Below are 16,530 nucleotides of genomic sequence, written 5' to 3'. Positions count from 1 at the left end.
TGCAGATATTGTCTCTTCAGTCCTGCATCGTTGTGAAAGCCAGGAACAGAGTTATGAGGTCCCTTCCATGCCTTCTCTTCTTAATAAGTAAGTGAATTTTGTTTATTTTTTGCCCACCTAAATTAGAAAAAGTAAGTCTTGGACTGTGAAAAGAAAGTTGTGAATCTGAGAACTCAAGGTGGTCACTTAATCTGACCAAGTAAAGTGCTTTATGCTTGCAGCGTATTTTGGAAGTGTCAAGATTTCAGCACTTGTGTAGATACACTTTATAAAATTTCTTGTTGCAAAATTATTGGTTTTCTAGTATTTCAGCATGATCAGCAAATGGTGGGGGTGAGTATTTCAGTGTCTTATACTTCTTGCAATTCTCCAGAAAAAGTTAATGTTAGTGAAATCCACTGGGCTCAGCTGTATTAAGGGGACAGACAGGTAGGTGCTCAGATACTATAGTGGTGAGGATCATATAAGTGCCTGGGTCTATTGATAGACGACACCATATAATCATGATGAATCAACTGAGAAAATTCTGCTCTCGTTTACATTGGTAAAAAGCTATATTTAGTCAGTGAGGTTACTATCTTTCCACGGTTGTAATGCAGAGCTGAGTGTGGACCAATGTCTTTATGTCCATCAGCTCCCCCTTTTATAAACATCCTTAGGGATACATGTCCCTGCACCAATCAGGAAATGCATTCAGAAATCCATTGTCCGTGAAGGTTTGACTGGCTGAACTCTCATCAAGCGTTCTGAACTTAGTATTTAGAATAAAAAGAGAACCTCTTTCTCAGCCCTTTATTTTGAAATAAGGATTAATAATATAAACAGGAGGCAGATATGAATTAGAAAATTCACTTTGAAATTCTAGAAGTAAGAAGTTAAATATAAACGAGGACAAATAGCTGTTTAAAAACCTACAGACTTCTGACATTTTTCAGTACTTCAGAGAAGCCACAGAATGTCATTGTTACAGAGACTGTTATAAGAACCTGTTTTCAGTTGCTTATAACTTTTGCCAAACTTTAACCATTCAGGTTGACATTTTCCATGCTAAGCTGGTGATTTATTTTGTGAAAGTTTCAGTAAAACTTGTTCAGTCATTTCTGAGAATGAAATTAGTGACAAATATGGCATTTTGCTCAGCTTAGAGAATTCTTACAACTGTTTAGTTGAGTGCCTCTGTGTTTTGGAGCAGGGACTTAACATTTGTTGGTGGAGGTCAAAGATATTTTGTTTGCCATCCCTGTGAAAATTCTCCCAAATTTGTCCAAGCAACATGCCTCTGTAAAATCACAGTTTGCACATACTCTTTAGAGACTTGCTGCAGTTTGTCAGCTAAATTTTCTGAAGATTGCATTTGCATTGATCCTGCTCCATCCCTGTGCAGCTCCTCTGTGCTGAATGGACTGCACGTACCCTATCTGCATAGAGCAGTGGCTTTCAACCTTTTTTAATTTAAACATTTTTTGAATGGAGGTGCGGACCACTTTGGAAATCTTAGACATAGTCTGCAGCCCGCCAGGAGTCTGCAGACCACAGATTGAAAACCACTGGCAGAGAGCCATTGAGGATGCTTCATTTCCAGGCTGCTCCCTGCAGCTACTCCCCGCAGGAGCTCGGAGCTCTTTTGTCACCAAGTGCCAGAAGTGAGACCTGGGAGACTGTCTCCTGTGTTTTCCATGTCCCTGCTGTTGGAACCCAAGCAGCTTGGAGGAGAAGGTGGAATCAGCCTGACTCGCATGAAGCAAGGAAGTAGGGGATAAAAGGGGAGGGAGTAGCAACCTTAATTCATCCCCCTTCTGCATATGTATTTTGTTCCAGTCTTGACGTGATCATATACAATTTCCTCCACAAGACCCCCTGCCTTATTCAGTGCACTGTTTGAACCATGCTCTGGGGATGAATCAGGGTTGTGTAGGAGACTGTTGTTTATAGAATCCCTTCCTCATCTGTGGCAGAAATTGGAAGGTGTGTAGTGAATGAGGCAGGAGAATGTGGGAAGAGAGAGGATGGTCACATGGTTAAGGCAGTTGAATACTGCCCTGGAAAACTGGATTGGCCACTTGTGTTCCTTATTTTATGGGTGCCCAACTTGAGACTGTGAAGCACCGGGCCCACAAAGCTGCAACTGAAGTTATCTGGAGGAGGGCTTTGAACATATAAAACACTATAAAAATGCTAAACACACTGAGAAATCAGGCCCAGGGCATCTCATGTTAGGCACACAAAATTAGTGGACATGGACAATTTTGGCTTTAATCTCTCTGTGCTTCAGTCCCTCATTAATAAAATAGGGCTAATCCTACCACTGCACATCACAGGTGTGTGAAGATAAATTCACAGATGTTTGTGAAGCACTCAGCGCAGTGAGGATACCTTAGAAGAGTTCATGAGGAAATAAATAATTTGCAGGGTTTGGCTGGTGTGTGGTGAATAAGTCTTGAGGCCACACCCTGGATGATGAGGATAAAAAGAAATATTGCGTAACTACTCACAGAGTGAGCATCCTGGTGCATCGAATGAGGCAGGGTTCCCTTGGGAAAAAAAAGTATGTGTATCAGAATGCATAATCCTAAGGAGGGAAAATTAAGAGTGTACAGGTAACATTAATTCTGGCATTTCCTAAATTCTGAATGATTGGCTTTGCAACCTTAATGATCTTTAAACATAATTTTTGTGTGCGTGTGTTAGATTGCATGCGTCTGAAATAGTTTTTATAGGTCAACTATTGAAGATTAGAATATTGTCTGTTAGGTGTATTTTAGGATACTAACATTAGGTTAACATACTCAAGCGTGGAGTTATAAGTCACTTTAATCTTTATTAACCATGTAAACACTGCATGGAGATTTTTACAATACTAATTAAAACTCCTACCCTGTCTAGATCTAACTCATGTAAACTTGAACTAAAATGGAATAACTGGCAGTGACCTCTATGCCATCTTAGCCTACAACAGAGCTCCTCTCTTCAGTAATTTTTTTGCTGTTAAAAATTCATGACAGGTAATAGCTCAGAACGTGCACATCCATTAATCTGAGCTCCTTTATGCAGCTCAGGGTTTTATCTTTAGAGTCTGGGAAGACACAATAAGTAGATGATGTTTCTCCTCATGGGGTAGCTTCAAAAGTTTGGGTCCGGAGATGAGAATTTGCATTCACCTCCTTCCAAGTATTTCCCATTCACTTTTGTCCCAAAGGGTTCTTCTTGTCTAGCACATTCTTTAAAATAGTTCTTTGAAGCTCATAAACACTTTCCAGGGTTTACATTGCTCACATCTACCCCCTAGAGATGTTACATACAATTCTACAATAATACATAAACTTTGCATTTTGAATAAATGGACTCCAAAGCTACGTAAACTTAATTCAGTAAGGTTTTTCAAAGATATTGCAGGAAATTACCATATCTGTCACACTAGGTTCACCTTCTCAATGGCAAGAAACCAAGTTCAGGCCTGGTGTAGATGGGTGAAATTTCCTATGTTTCAATGGGAGTAGGACCCACTTTTTTGAATTTGGCCCCAGGATCCTCTGAGAAACTACAGCTTCTGTTACGTTAACCCACAATGTGAACTGACGATCATCTCATACAGCATGGTAAGCTCCCACAGAGCTCTCCCAACATAAGTAAATGTTTTCCCTATCTTGGGAGCATGACTTCTGAGTTAAACAAGAACAAACCTAAGCCAAGATATGAGACAATGGCTATGGGGAAGGAGGAGAGGGAGGACCAGTGAAGAGGGCAGGAAGGAGTGGTAGAAAAGGTTAATTTGAAGGAGCTGAGAGATAGCCGAGAGACTGCTCCTAGTTTTGGGGACACAGCATGATAGAAGGTCCTCAAATCCAGGCTGTGTCTAAATTTTGCTGGTTCTTTCTGCATAATAGCTACAATATGGCCTTTTCTATCCGTCCACCCAGCTAAAATGCTCATCCAGGCGCTCATCATTTTGCATCTTGATTACTGCAACATCCTTTTCTTGCGTCTTGACAAGTGTAATCTCGCCTCGCTCATATCCACTGAGAATGGTGCTGCAAAGATCATGCTCCTAACCCATCACTTTGATCATATCACCCCTTTCTTTGAACCTATCTACTGGGTCCCTCTTCTCTGTTTCCTCAAACATAAGCTGCTTGTCTTCACTTCCACTCCACCCTACCTACCATCTCTCATTCGCTATCAAAATGTTGACTCCCACGTCCCCTATGATGCCATCCTCCATCGCCTGCTTCTTAAGTTTAAAACAAACCCCTTCGTGCTCTCTCTCATGCTGGCCCTCACGGTTGGAAGGAGCTTTTGGTAAACATCCTCAAAAAGACCTCATTATTCACCTTCAGGTCTCTCCTTAAAAAATCTCCCCTGGCATGATGGCTAAAATACCCCTGACAACAAACAGGGTGCTGACGCAACTACAACAGTGAAGTTTCTCTTCAGCTGCCGTCTTGCTTTATACATCAACCCCTGGTCAAGCTTTGCCCAACTAAGGGCAACATCAGCAATTTACCAGGGGCCTGAAAGCCACAACTCACTTGCATAAAAGCAAGTCTATTGGAGTCACCTTCCCCTACAATACTGATGTCATCTCTACGAGCTACACAAGTTCAGCTTTCACTGCTCCAGCCTGGCCACTCAGATAAAGACAGTCAGTCCATTGTGTGTTGGGACTTGCAGGCAGCACCTCTGTTATCAAATTAAGAGGCTTGTAGGCGTCATTGTAGAACTCATTGTGTTGCATTTTGACTGTGTGTCATTTACTAATAAGAATACTTAGGACTTCAGCCTCACAGTGCAGCCAAGCATAAATACAGCATAAATCTGAATAATAATAATAATAATAATTAATAATAATAGAACTGTACACATACAGGTTGTTGTGTATAAATTTCTGCATGATTTTTTTGTTTCCAACCAATACACAACCCCAGGTGTGTGAAGGAGGTAAACGCTTTTTGGAATGATGCGTCCTGACAATGGGGACAAATTCTGGCCATTCAAAAAATAATCTGAACTGCAGTAAATGGCTGCAATAAAGCAGTGAGTGCGAAGATACCAACATCACGGGGCACATTTTTCTTTTTGCAAAATATCTCTCCAGGACTATTTGTGATTCCAAGGTGCTAAGGTCTGTAATGTGTAATTGCAGATCCAAGACGAAATCCAGGAGGATTGCGGATACTCAGCACAATTAGTGTGGTTAGAAGTTTTATAGTTGGTATTTCCATTTTGTAATATTCTATACTGGTAATTCCTCATGGATTTAATATATGTTTACGTATTAGGTACCTGTTAATTACGTGTAGCACGTGCATACTCCCAAAGGGCCAGATTCTGATGTAAATTACACTGGCATCAATCTTGAGTAACTCCCCTGAAATCAGTGAAATTACTCCAGATTAACACCAGTATAAGTGAGTTCAGAATGGGGCCCTAAGGTATTTATTTTATTGTAGAATAGTGACAAGGGGCCATATTTGCCTGTGTCGTATCAATGTAGCTCCATCGATTTCAGCAGGCTTGCATATTGTAATACAGAGGTGCATTTGGGCCATTTCAAGTTAACGTTTTGGTTTGTGGCTTCCGTCTTCTGACAGTTTGAGCTGTAGAATCAGAGAGCATTTACACTGGTGCAAACAGCAAATCAGCAACCAAGGTAGGGCTCTGTGCTGGCTTCAGCTAGGAGTTTAAGACCTCCCCCTCCCCCCAGATTGAACTGTACACAGTGCAGCCATCAGAGGCAGGGGTGTAAAGCCCGCCTGCAGTAGGAGCAAAAGCCTTGGAGTGACAATAGCTGCAATTTGATGCATTAATGCAGGAGTCAGGTGTGTTAATGCTACTGCAGGGTGCAAAGCAGGGTGGTGAGTCCGGCCACTAAGTTCCAAAGAAATGGCATGCCACTCGCTAAAGCATGACTGAGGAAGCTGAAGCGAGGCCTAAAACACCCCCACACTGTGAGACCTGAGCTGCTTTGTGTCTATATATGAAGAAGTAGCAATCAGAATTCAGATATATGGCGGGGAAACAGCTTTGGCCACAATGTTTCACTTCTCCCTCCAGCTACATTGTAGTAGCCAGCTTATGAAATGACACCAACTTGTTGCACAGCTACAGGATCAAACTCCACTCCCAATAATACTGGAGTCGAGGGCAGTGGGAGGAGAGTGGGTATAAAAGAGAACAGACCTTGGCTCTCCCGCGCTCTGAAAAGCATGAGGGAAGATGGCCAAATCCTAGGATGAATATTTGGAAGTGGGCTCAAACTGCAATGTCTGGGTTTGGAGGTTTGGTTGTTCCAAGCTATGAGAGTTTTGGTTTGGAGTCATTTGCAAAATTGAGCTCCAGTTCTGAGACCAGTGTGGCCTAAAGGATAGAGCACTGGACTGGGACTCAAGAGATCTGTGTTCTGTTCTAATCTCTGTCATTAGCCTGCTGGCTGACCTTGGGCAAGTCACTTCACCTCTCTGTGCCAGAAGATGTTGACCTGCTTTGTAAAATGCTTCAAGATCTAGTGGTGAAAAATGCTATGTTAGAGTTAGGTATTATAATATCCTGGGTTTGGATTTCAGACACCGCTTGCATTTGGATCCAGAGTTGGTTTGAACTCTTCTCTCAGAATACAGCCAAATTTTCCAAATTCTCTTAGCATGTCAATATAGGATGGGTCAGTAGACCCCAAATAATGTAATTCACAATATTTATCTTTGCGGGGCTACGTTTTGTGTGTTTTTCAGGTTGGCCTATTGTCTAGCATTTCCAGTTTGTTATATAGTGTCGAGTAGATGTGACATTTGTGGGTTGTATGGGTAGTGAAATACAACAAATCAGTGGCGACCATGCAGTGTTTTCTGTCTGGGCTGTTTTAAGGCTCGAATGGTCACAGCAACTCATGGGGAAGATTCCACAGCAGCATGTCTCTGTGTTCTGTGCTGTAGGCTACATTGCTGGCTGGCATGAACATCTCCAAGAGAAGAGGAAGAGAATGTGGTGTGCCCACGTAAAGGGGTTTCTCCTTGAGGGCACCAATCCTGGACAGAGGTTATTCTCCTTTGCTGGCTGTTCAGTACCTGATGTGAAATGAGCTGTTGTGTCTCAGTCCCTTTGATGGTTGGGTGTGCATTTGCGTCACCACTCCTGGCACAAATTTGCCCTCAGCCTCAGCAGAGAGATTGAGATCTGAATGTCCCTTGAAATCCAGGGTTTCCCCTCCTTGGAGCTGGTCTAGCTAGCTGTGGGTTGTAGGCAGCTACACTGTGGTGGGGGAGCAGATCCTGCCATTGTCCCTGCTGTATCTGAGTAGCCTCTTTCACCAGCACTGAATCCTCTGATCAAGGACATCAGACGCATCTGTGATGCAGTGCTTGCCTAGTGGTTTCTTGCCCTCAACAAGCGACAGTGGGAACTAGCTGTAATGCAACTAGATTTCAACATTTCCTGCTGCCCAGTGCGTAACCTACCCCAAAATCACACAGACCTCCCTTCCTCCTCATTCTCAGCATGCTCCCTGTGGCCAGGTATCAGCTGCCTGGTATTAGGTTGTGTCTGGAGCTCTGCAGGACACTACAGGCTTGTCTCATGATATTTTTCAGGGTCACCATCACTTAGGGTGACCAGATGTCCCGATTTTATAGGGACAGTCCCAATTTTTGGGCCTTTTTCTTATATAGGCTCCTATTACCCCCCACCTCCTGTCCCAATTTTTCACATTTGCTGTCTAGTCACCCTACTGTCACTACACGTCCTCCTGCCCTTTATGAGTCTCTGAGTAGGGGCTACTTAGAGTGACCAGATGTCCTGATTTTTGGGTCTTTTTCTTATATAGGCTCCTATTACCCCCCACTCCCATCTCAATTTTTTACACTTGCTGTCTGGTCACCCTAGGGCTACTTATCTTATTGTTTAAAGTGAAGTGTGGGGGGGCAAATTGTGTCAGATAATAGGATCTTGAGTTACTGTGTCCTTTTTCTAATGAGCTGAGGAAGAAAGGCCTTGTTTGTTCCCTTTAATCTAATCTAACTGGGGGAATCTTGCTACTGTTAATTGTTTCTATACCAGCCACGTGGCGTGGGGGCAGGGAGTGAGCAGGGAGAGAGGTCAGGGGGAGAATAGTAGCTTGGTAGGTTGTGTTGTGACTGCTAACCCTGCCAGTCACCTTTCTGATGTTGCTTTTGCAGCGGTAACACCCCTGAGCAGCTTTAATATCGATACCCGCAAGAAGTGGATTACGCCGCCCACAGCCCCACTCTCTTGGCCCAAGATTCTGCAGCATTCAGATGGGCACAAGACCTGGTAAGGGCCCGAAGCTCCTCCCAGGCGTGTAGGACTAGCGGTTGTAGTATGGGAGGCATTGCCACCTCTGGAACTCCTATGCACCCTTCTGGGGCCCAGTGCCCATCCCTGGTTCTTTCGGGCTCCTGTGAGCAAATTACACAGCACCATCTTGCCTGTGTGGAGATGTAATTCTTTGTACAATTTAAACCTGGCAATGGATTAGAACCTCAAAGTTTTTTGAGTATTTTTTAAAAGCAATTTCAGTTAATCTCTTCATGAAAGTGCCCCTGGATTCCATACTGCCCTTTCCCCAGCCCCAGCTAAGTCCTGGCACTGTAGAGACAGCGACTTCCATCACCAGACCACCCCACTATAGACATAGCCAGCTGGTCTCCTGCTGCACACCTGCCATAATGTGTATTTCCAGGGCCTGGGCCTGATCTGTAGGCGGCAGCAGCAGCAGCAGTCGCTACGCCCCAGCAGCTGCCGTGAGATGTGACGGCGTAACTGGCCAGAGATTGCCGTGTTTGTTCTCTTGGGTTTGTGGGGGAACAGCAGTAGGTGTCTGTGCTGGTAGGTGGATAGAAGCGTTGTCATGGAGACAACCTAGAAAATGTAGGGGAGAGAGCTAGAGTAGTGGTGTATCTATAGAGCAGGAAGGGTTGGTTTTAGCTTTGGAGTGCAATAAATAAATACATAAATAAACCCACCCCAACAACTCCCTTGCTTCTTTCAGCAGAGAGTGAAGTAGACAATACTCCCAGCATTTGTAATTTCCCAATGCAGCGCAGGAATCTCTTGGGACTGGGGGATGTGCCTGACTGCCCTGCTTACTGCCCACTGCATAGATGAGTAGGGCTTCCCTCAGTTCCAGCCAAGGAATCGGGCATGTCACCTTGGGACCTGTTGCTTTATCGTGGCTCACCTGACCTGACTTAGTGTTTCAGACACTTCAGCACAGCAGAGGTAGAGAATCAGATTAATAATGTCTCCCTCCATACCGCCAGCTTAAGGCAACTGGCATTGCTGTAGGTAATAGTTGGACTGGAGGTGCAGGTGGCTAGGGTGAGGTGGAGCATATTAAGGTGGAAGCCTTCCCTGCCCATCTCTTGTTAATAGAACAGGAAGGGACTTACTGGTGACAATAACGGGATGGTGGGAAGACTCCCCCTGTCCCCTCCTCCCCAATAGTCTGCAAGAGAAAATTGGATAAACCTGGTAGATGTTCCCATAGGCAATTCAATCCCAGGCTCTTCTCTAAACTGGGAAATTTTAGGTCTTACACCATATTGCATCTTGCAGAATAGCTATCGAGAACAGTGATGGTGGTTTATATGACCAGCCACTGGTTGACACTGTCCACATACTCCATTGTAACTGGAAAAGCTGTAAGGCCAGGCACTAAAATCTGGGTTGAGAGAGCTGCCGCCAAGCTAAGGCAGAGGGGAAGTGAGAGTGAAAGACCTCCCACTTCCATATCTGTCTGGCTGTGATGGTGATTAGTTAAGTCCACCCAAAGGTTCAGACACAACCGTGACATATGGGAATGTAGAGGGGAAGACATCATGGTTGGGTTGAGCTGACAGAGTTACATAGACTTCTCCCATGTACTTTGCAATGAGAACAGACCCCACTTCCTCATTCCCACCCCTACTTCTTATTTCTCCATTTTCTTTAGGGTTTTGGCCACTTCCACAGTAGAAGACGAGCCAAGCAGGCAGCTTGGTAGGCTGAATAAGTGTAGTCTTACCTCGAATGAGCTCCACTGTGAGGAAGTTGGCCTGAGAGGTACAGTCTGGCTCAGTCTTCCCAATTGTTGCTCTGAATTGATTTTGAACAGGATGGGGATGTTACAATCACTAGCATGTGCCATCACAGAGAGACTCAGGCAGGAGGCAGAGAGCAGTTCCTTACACATGAAGGATTCTAGGTCATCACTCAGCTCTGATAGGAAAAGAAATCCAAACGCACACTGCCACGGTTTGGGGGGAAGCTTATCTGAGTGTTTGGAGACTGTCTAATTTGAATCCTGCTTCAAAGCCCATTGGAATCAATGGAAAAACTCGGTGTGTTTCTAGGGTGCCCATCACTATAGTAGTTGAACTTAACATATTAACAAATGGACTAACTGTATCGGCTATTCCTAAATCCCTCATACTGAATTAGCAGCCTTTGCCTGAGTGTATCGTGTCTGCCCCAGGATGAGAAACACTGAGATGAGCGGCCCTAGAAAACCTACCGAGGCAAATTTCCATGTAATTAAATTCCGCCCCCCTGCTGCTTGATTTATTTTATTTTTTTAAACACTGTTTAGGAAATATTCTAAAGTCAAAAAATATCCAGGATGGTGGCATAGCTATAGCCAGAAGCACAGACTGGATCCTGGTAAGTGATTGGCTGATCCTCAGAGCTTGGAATATCTGTTTGTAATGTACAGTATCCATTTGCTGTGATATATAATGGATCAGAACGAATATTGCTGTGTACTGATGACATCCTAGCAGTCAGCGGGCCTGCAGGCTAGAGCGTTATTGCATTGCCATGCAGGTAACAAGGTTTGAGGACAGGATCCTCTCTTCAGTTTGCGGGAGGGCTGTACCTTTGAGTCATCAAGGGAAAACAGTGCTTGGCAGAAGCCATCCCTCCCGAGAGGGAGGAGGACAGGAGGCTAAGCAGAAGGTGTTTGAACTTGGCAGAAACTTGGACTTGGCTGATGTGCTGCTGTTACCTCTGGAGCCCTATTGACTTGTGTATGTTTTAAATCTAACACCACTTCTTGGCTGTCCTTGATTGAAGCCTCACCCTTTGCTTTGGTTAAGCATTGAAGTCCATCACAACCCCGCATGATTATTGGTCCCCTGGTCTGCTTCATTCTGAAGTGTTGCCGGTCGGATTCTTTGCACGTCCTTGGTCAGTTTGCTCATTACTTATCAGCGTTGCCCTCCCTTCCCCCACAGGCTTGCCTGCAGAAAAAGCGGCGCCGGGCCCTTAGCGTCACAGAAGAGTTGAATGGAATTTGTACCCTGCTCACAGCAGACTTCCAAGAGGAGGCTTTCCTTAACCTCGGCAAAATCAGTACGGAAGCAAAGCGAGCGACTTGTCTGTGGGGAGGGACCTTGACAATGGGAACTGCCTCTGTGCTGTCCATGACATCAGTTCCATTCCAGCTCCACTCCCCTGAAGCCAGAGTTTGAGCTGAATTTTGCCCTCTGTTATACCAATGTGGCTCTGTGGATTTCACTGGGGTTATGCAGGGGGGATGTCAGGGTAGAATTTGGCCCTAGGCATTTTTGAATAGATGTGTGTACTTATGTTCTGTTACATGCCTCGTGCATCCTGCATGATCAGGCACCGAGGGACAGATTTTTAAAAGCATTTAGGTGACTAAGGATTCCAGCAGGCATCTAGTGGGATTTTCAGAAGTGTCTTGGCACCTAATTCCCACTGATTTAAATCTTTAGGGATCTAAATACCTTTAAAAATCTGTCCTCTGGTGCTCAGGCCAAAATGCTGGTTTGGGAGCTTCTCTGGGGGTGGGTTGTGATAGAGAAACATATCTGCATCAACACATGTGTTAGTTAAAAATATGTGTTTCTAAAAACTTTTTTATTTTGGTTCTGTAGTTGAGACCAAATTTAACAACAGAGACCAAAATAACAACAACAACATCATCAACAACATTACTGACACTGACAACTTCATCAGCGCAGCTGGCAATAGCACCTCCAACAATTCAAGAAACAACCATGCATGCAAAGGTATGTACTAGGCAAGGTGGTCTCATGAGTCAGGGGAGCAGGGTGGAGAGGTGTGTTAGATGGGAACTGAATAACTTTCAACCCACTATTGAGAGTGAGCCGGGTAGGAAAAGGGGTGATATTCAAAAGGTGGCAGATGAAGGCTGACTTGTGGTGATGTGCGTTTCATAGTAGTAATTTAGTAACCGAGCTTCTCCTGGAAGTCTCTCAGTGTTGGTGTAGCACTGGTGGAGTTCCCAAGTGTAAACCACAATACACTATCAACTAGATCTACTCTGAGCGTGGCTGGATGACATGCTGGTAAAATCGGCAGCTACACCAGAATGGTGCTCCCATCATTGCTAGTACTGATGAAGCTGCAGACTGGGGAGACGCATAAACAGAAGCTCAGCGAAAATGCAGCCATTTTGGACACAGGTTCCAGAGCCCCTGGTGTTGCATAGGATTTTGGGGAAATAATTCCTGTTCCTCTCCCCTTCTTCGTTATTGCTAATTATGTGGTTCCCAATTGGTAAAACTGGGGAAGGATTGTCCTTGGCGTTATGCTGCTCTGTCTTGTTGTCCTTTCAAATGTCTACTTTTAACTCTCCTAGCAGACTCAGGGACAGAGATTGCTATTGTTCTGGATGGATCAGGAAGCATTGAGCCTGAGGATTTTGAAAGAGCCAAGGGTTTCATCTCCAACATGATGATGTCATTCTGGAGGAAATGCCCAGAGGTGTGTGCTCTGCTCTTCCTCCTGACCTGGGCAGGCGTCTCAGAGTCCTGTCATGTTTCAATAGACAGAATAGGCTGTGATTTCCCAGTGATACTGGAAATTCTTCTGGGTTGTGCACAAGGCTGGGAGTCAAGAAATCTGGATTCTAGCCTCAACTCTTCCTCTGACTTAATGTTTGAGCAACTCACTTACCATCTGTTTCTCAGTGTCCCCTTCTGTAAAATGGGATGATTCTTTCTATACTATGCTTGCCTCCATGCTGTCTGAGCACTCTACAAGTCCAACGAGAAATTATGTTAATGGGATCTGTGTTCCTTGCCCTCCCTCCTACTCATGTTTCGATTTGATTGTGGAACAGTTCTGCTGAAGCAGTGCAGTTTGCATTTTGCTCTGTCTTTGTACCTTGCAAAGTTGTTGTGCTGATTGACTGCTCGTTGTTAAAGTGCTCTCAGATCCTCAGATGTGTGGTGCTAATTAAAGGGCAAACTAAAAGTTCATAACTACATTTTAATATGATGGATCTTGAAATATTCAGAGGTTCTGTATCAATCTGTCTCTCCTGAGGTGTTTAGTGCAAGAGTGAAATCACACAGAGACAAGGAGAATTGGAGTGTGGAGGCTGGTTGGAGGAGCAACTATATCAGCATGGGGGTGGGTTTTCGTTCTTGCTTGTGGGTTAGTCTAGGTGCTTTAGACAGCGCATCACACAAAATTCCCATGGTACTTTGAAACACAACTGAGGAAAATAAACTACAAGAGAAAAAAAGACTTCTCAGCCATTAAATTAAATTACACTGAACCTAGTACTCGGGAATGTCGAGAGGCTGACCTACAGGGCCACGAAAGACTGGGTCAGATTAGAAGTTCAGATGGATAAAATGGCAGCAGCACCTTTCTCGAGTCAAAGGAAGCTGCACCCTGTTCTCCTACCTGCAGAGCTGTCCCAGCAGGGGCTGCCAGAATACAGGGTGTGATGAAAGCAAAGGGATAAAACTGTGAGGGAGATGGATCCAAAACGTAGCTACTGTGTGCTCCATGTAGAGCCAAGAATAGCTGAGGAGAGACTGTACTTAATGCTAAGCATGACACTTGGAGAAAGGGGTCTGGGGATCGCTGCCTTGTCTCTTGCCTGACCTAACCAATTCTGCCTTCCCCAGGTTACATTTGCTGTGGTACAGTACGGAGCAGCGATCCGGACTGAATTTGACCTGCAGGAAAGCAGCAACAAGTCCAGTGCTCTCTCCAAGGTCCATAACATAACGCAGCTGGGCTCTGTGACCAAGACTGCATCTGCCCTGCAGCATGTGCTGTGAGTTACATACCCTCGAGAACTCCAGGGATTTCTTCTGCTTCATGCTCGTGGCATATCTCGCCTTAAATTGCTCCCTGCAAACACCCTCTGATCCCCCGCTTGTGTCTTCTTCTCCCAGCCTGGAGCCTCTCCCTTTCCTCCATTCATAATGCATTCCTGCAAAGATCCCACGGTCAGAGGGGGTCTGGATGTGGCTCCCCCTGGAATCCATCAGGTCTGTTCCAGGCATCCTCCATCAGAGGGGTTGTTAAAGGGCAAAGCTGGGGTCCCCTCCCAGCTGCCTTAGGAACATTAGAACCTGCCTTCAGATTCCCAGTTCCCCTTGGCCTAGTTGGGGGAGGGAGGAGTGAGGCATAGTGGATAGAATACAGGACTAGGACTCAGGAATACAGGACTAGGGTTCTGTTCCTGGCTCTGCCACTGTTCTGGTGGGTGACCTCGGGCAAAGCATGTCCCCTCTCTGTCCCTCAGTTATAATGATGCTGACCTGCTTTGTAATGCGCTCTGAGATCATTTGATGAGACATGCTGTTTAAGAGCTAAGTGTTATTACCTTGGAGAACAGCACAAACCCATCTGCTAATGACCTTGTGTCCTCCACATGTGTTAGTGCAGCGGGAACTTTCTCGCATGCTGGAATTTCAGAGAGCCACCATCAGCCCATTGATGACCTTGACAGACATGCAGCTGGGCACATGTAGTGTGTTCCATAAAACACATCTGGGTTTGTGTTTCTGCAGAGATGAGATCTTCAATGAAAGCCGCGGTTCGGTCAACGGTGCTCACAGGATGATCCTTGTCATGACTGATGGGGAGATCTTTTTGGACCCACTGCGCTTAACGGATGTGATGAGCTCCCCAAAAATGGCCACGATAGAACGTTACGCCCTGGGGGTAGGTGTGAAGTGATGCGCGAGCCCAACTCCTTTGCTGTAGCTCATTTCAAAGGCGGAAAGCAATTAGACGGAGGGAAGTGGAAAGGACTGCTGGGAGCAGCAACTTCTGCAGATAACCATGCGTGTAAGGGCTATCTGTTTAGAGTGACATCCCTCCGCTGATGTGTGTACTCAGAAACTTTGGTAGTGAGCTGGGGAATAAGGAGAGGGTGAGTGGAGAGGAAATCTGGGGTGGCCTAAGCATCCAGTCTGAAATACCCAGACTTCCTTGACCCAGCCAGCCTTCCATTCTTCTTGGTGCCATAGAGTTTATTGTGTATGAATGAGATCCTAAAACCTGAGGCGCTATCTGCTCCATGGGATTTCCTGGAGTCCACATGGCACTTCTCACAAAAGCAAAGGAAGAGCAAAACTTTCCCTACCCTCACACTTCAAGGTGTGCGACTAAATCCTTGTGATCCTCCGGGAGAAAAACCTTTTTATCAATGTAAGGAGGTGGTGATAATGATCAGTGTATTAGGGCTTGTCTACATCAGAAAGTTGCAGCGCTGGTGAGGGAGTTACAGCGCTGCAACTTTGAAGGTGTACACATCTGCAGGGCATCACCAGCGCTGCAAACTCCCTGTTTGCAGCGCTGGCCGTACTCCCGTTTTGTCTCGGGTGTAGAGGATCCAGCGCTGGTGATCCAGCGCTGGTAATCCAATGTAGACACCTACCAGCGCTTTTCTTGACCTCCGTGGAAGGAGGAAGCCTCTGGTAATCAAGCTGGTCTCCTTTCCCGGTTTGCTCTCTCGTTCCCGGAACCCCGAGCAAGCAGGTCTCCTTCCCTGCGGTTTGCTGGGTGGCTCCGGGAACGCGAGAGCAAACCGGGAAAGGAGACCAGCTTCGCCGCGGTTTGCTGGGTGGCTCCGGGAACGCGAGAGCAAACCGGGAAAGGAGACCAGCTTCGCCGCGGTTTGCTCTCGCGCTCCCCGAACAAGCAGGTCTCCTTCCCTGCGGTTTGCTGGGTGGTTCCGGGAACGCGAGAGCAAACCGCGGCGAAGCTGGTCTCCTTTCCCGGTTTGCTCTCGCGTTCCCGGAACCCCGAGCAAGCAGGTCTCCTTCCCTGAGGTTTGCTGGGTGGTTCCGGGAACGCGAGAGCAAACCGGGGAAGGAGACCAGCTTCGCCGCGGTTTGCTCTCGCGTTCCGCGAACCACCTAGCAAACCGCAGGGAAGGAGACCTGCTTGTTCGGGGGTTCGGGGAACGAGAGAGCAAACCGGGAAAGGAGACCAGCTTCGCCGCGGTTTGCTCTCGCGTTCCCCGAACCTCCCTTGAAGCCGCCCAACAGCGCTGCAGTGTGGCCACATCTAACACCACTTGCAGCGCTGGTTGCTGTAAGTGTGGCCACTCTGCAGCGCTGGCCCTATACAGCTGTACTAATACAGCTGTAACAACCAGCGCTGCAAAATTTTAGATGTAGACATTAGCTAATTGTTATGGTCCCATCTGTTCAGTCTGGTTACACTCACAGTGGTGTAGAATAAAGTCTGCTGACCCAGTGAGCTCAGGTGAATTCTTGGGCAGAAGGGTTTGCACTGGCTTAG

The 16,530-nt window shown here is 45.9% G+C and overlaps 1 protein-coding gene across 3 annotated transcripts in view; it reads left to right on the top strand.

Annotated features, from left to right (window-relative positions):
- ITGAE (integrin subunit alpha E) overlaps nucleotides 1-16,530 on the top strand; it is a 53,971-nt gene continuing 37,441 nt past the window's right edge. For 2 of the 3 annotated variants that reach the window (XM_050929668.1, XM_050929666.1), the window contains exons 1-9: nucleotides 1-87; nucleotides 8,166-8,280; nucleotides 9,941-10,050; nucleotides 10,577-10,647; nucleotides 11,220-11,337; nucleotides 11,886-12,020; nucleotides 12,614-12,738; nucleotides 13,896-14,047; nucleotides 14,790-14,943. In XM_050929668.1, the coding sequence (XP_050785625.1) occupies nucleotides 54-87; nucleotides 8,166-8,280; nucleotides 9,941-10,050; nucleotides 10,577-10,647; nucleotides 11,220-11,337; nucleotides 11,886-12,020; nucleotides 12,614-12,738; nucleotides 13,896-14,047; nucleotides 14,790-14,943 (1,014 nt within the window). In that variant the 5' untranslated portion in view covers nucleotides 1-53. The remainder of the gene's footprint in view (nucleotides 88-8,165; nucleotides 8,281-9,940; nucleotides 10,051-10,576; nucleotides 10,648-11,219; nucleotides 11,338-11,885; nucleotides 12,021-12,613; nucleotides 12,739-13,895; nucleotides 14,048-14,789; nucleotides 14,944-16,530) is intronic. The other variant, XM_050929667.1, reaches the window with a different exon arrangement.

This window comes from Gopherus flavomarginatus, chromosome 19 (assembly GCF_025201925.1).
Source record: "Gopherus flavomarginatus isolate rGopFla2 chromosome 19, rGopFla2.mat.asm, whole genome shotgun sequence".
NCBI classification, from domain to species: Eukaryota; Metazoa; Chordata; order Testudines; family Testudinidae; genus Gopherus; species Gopherus flavomarginatus.
This window is presented reverse-complemented; position numbering and strand designations above follow the sequence as displayed.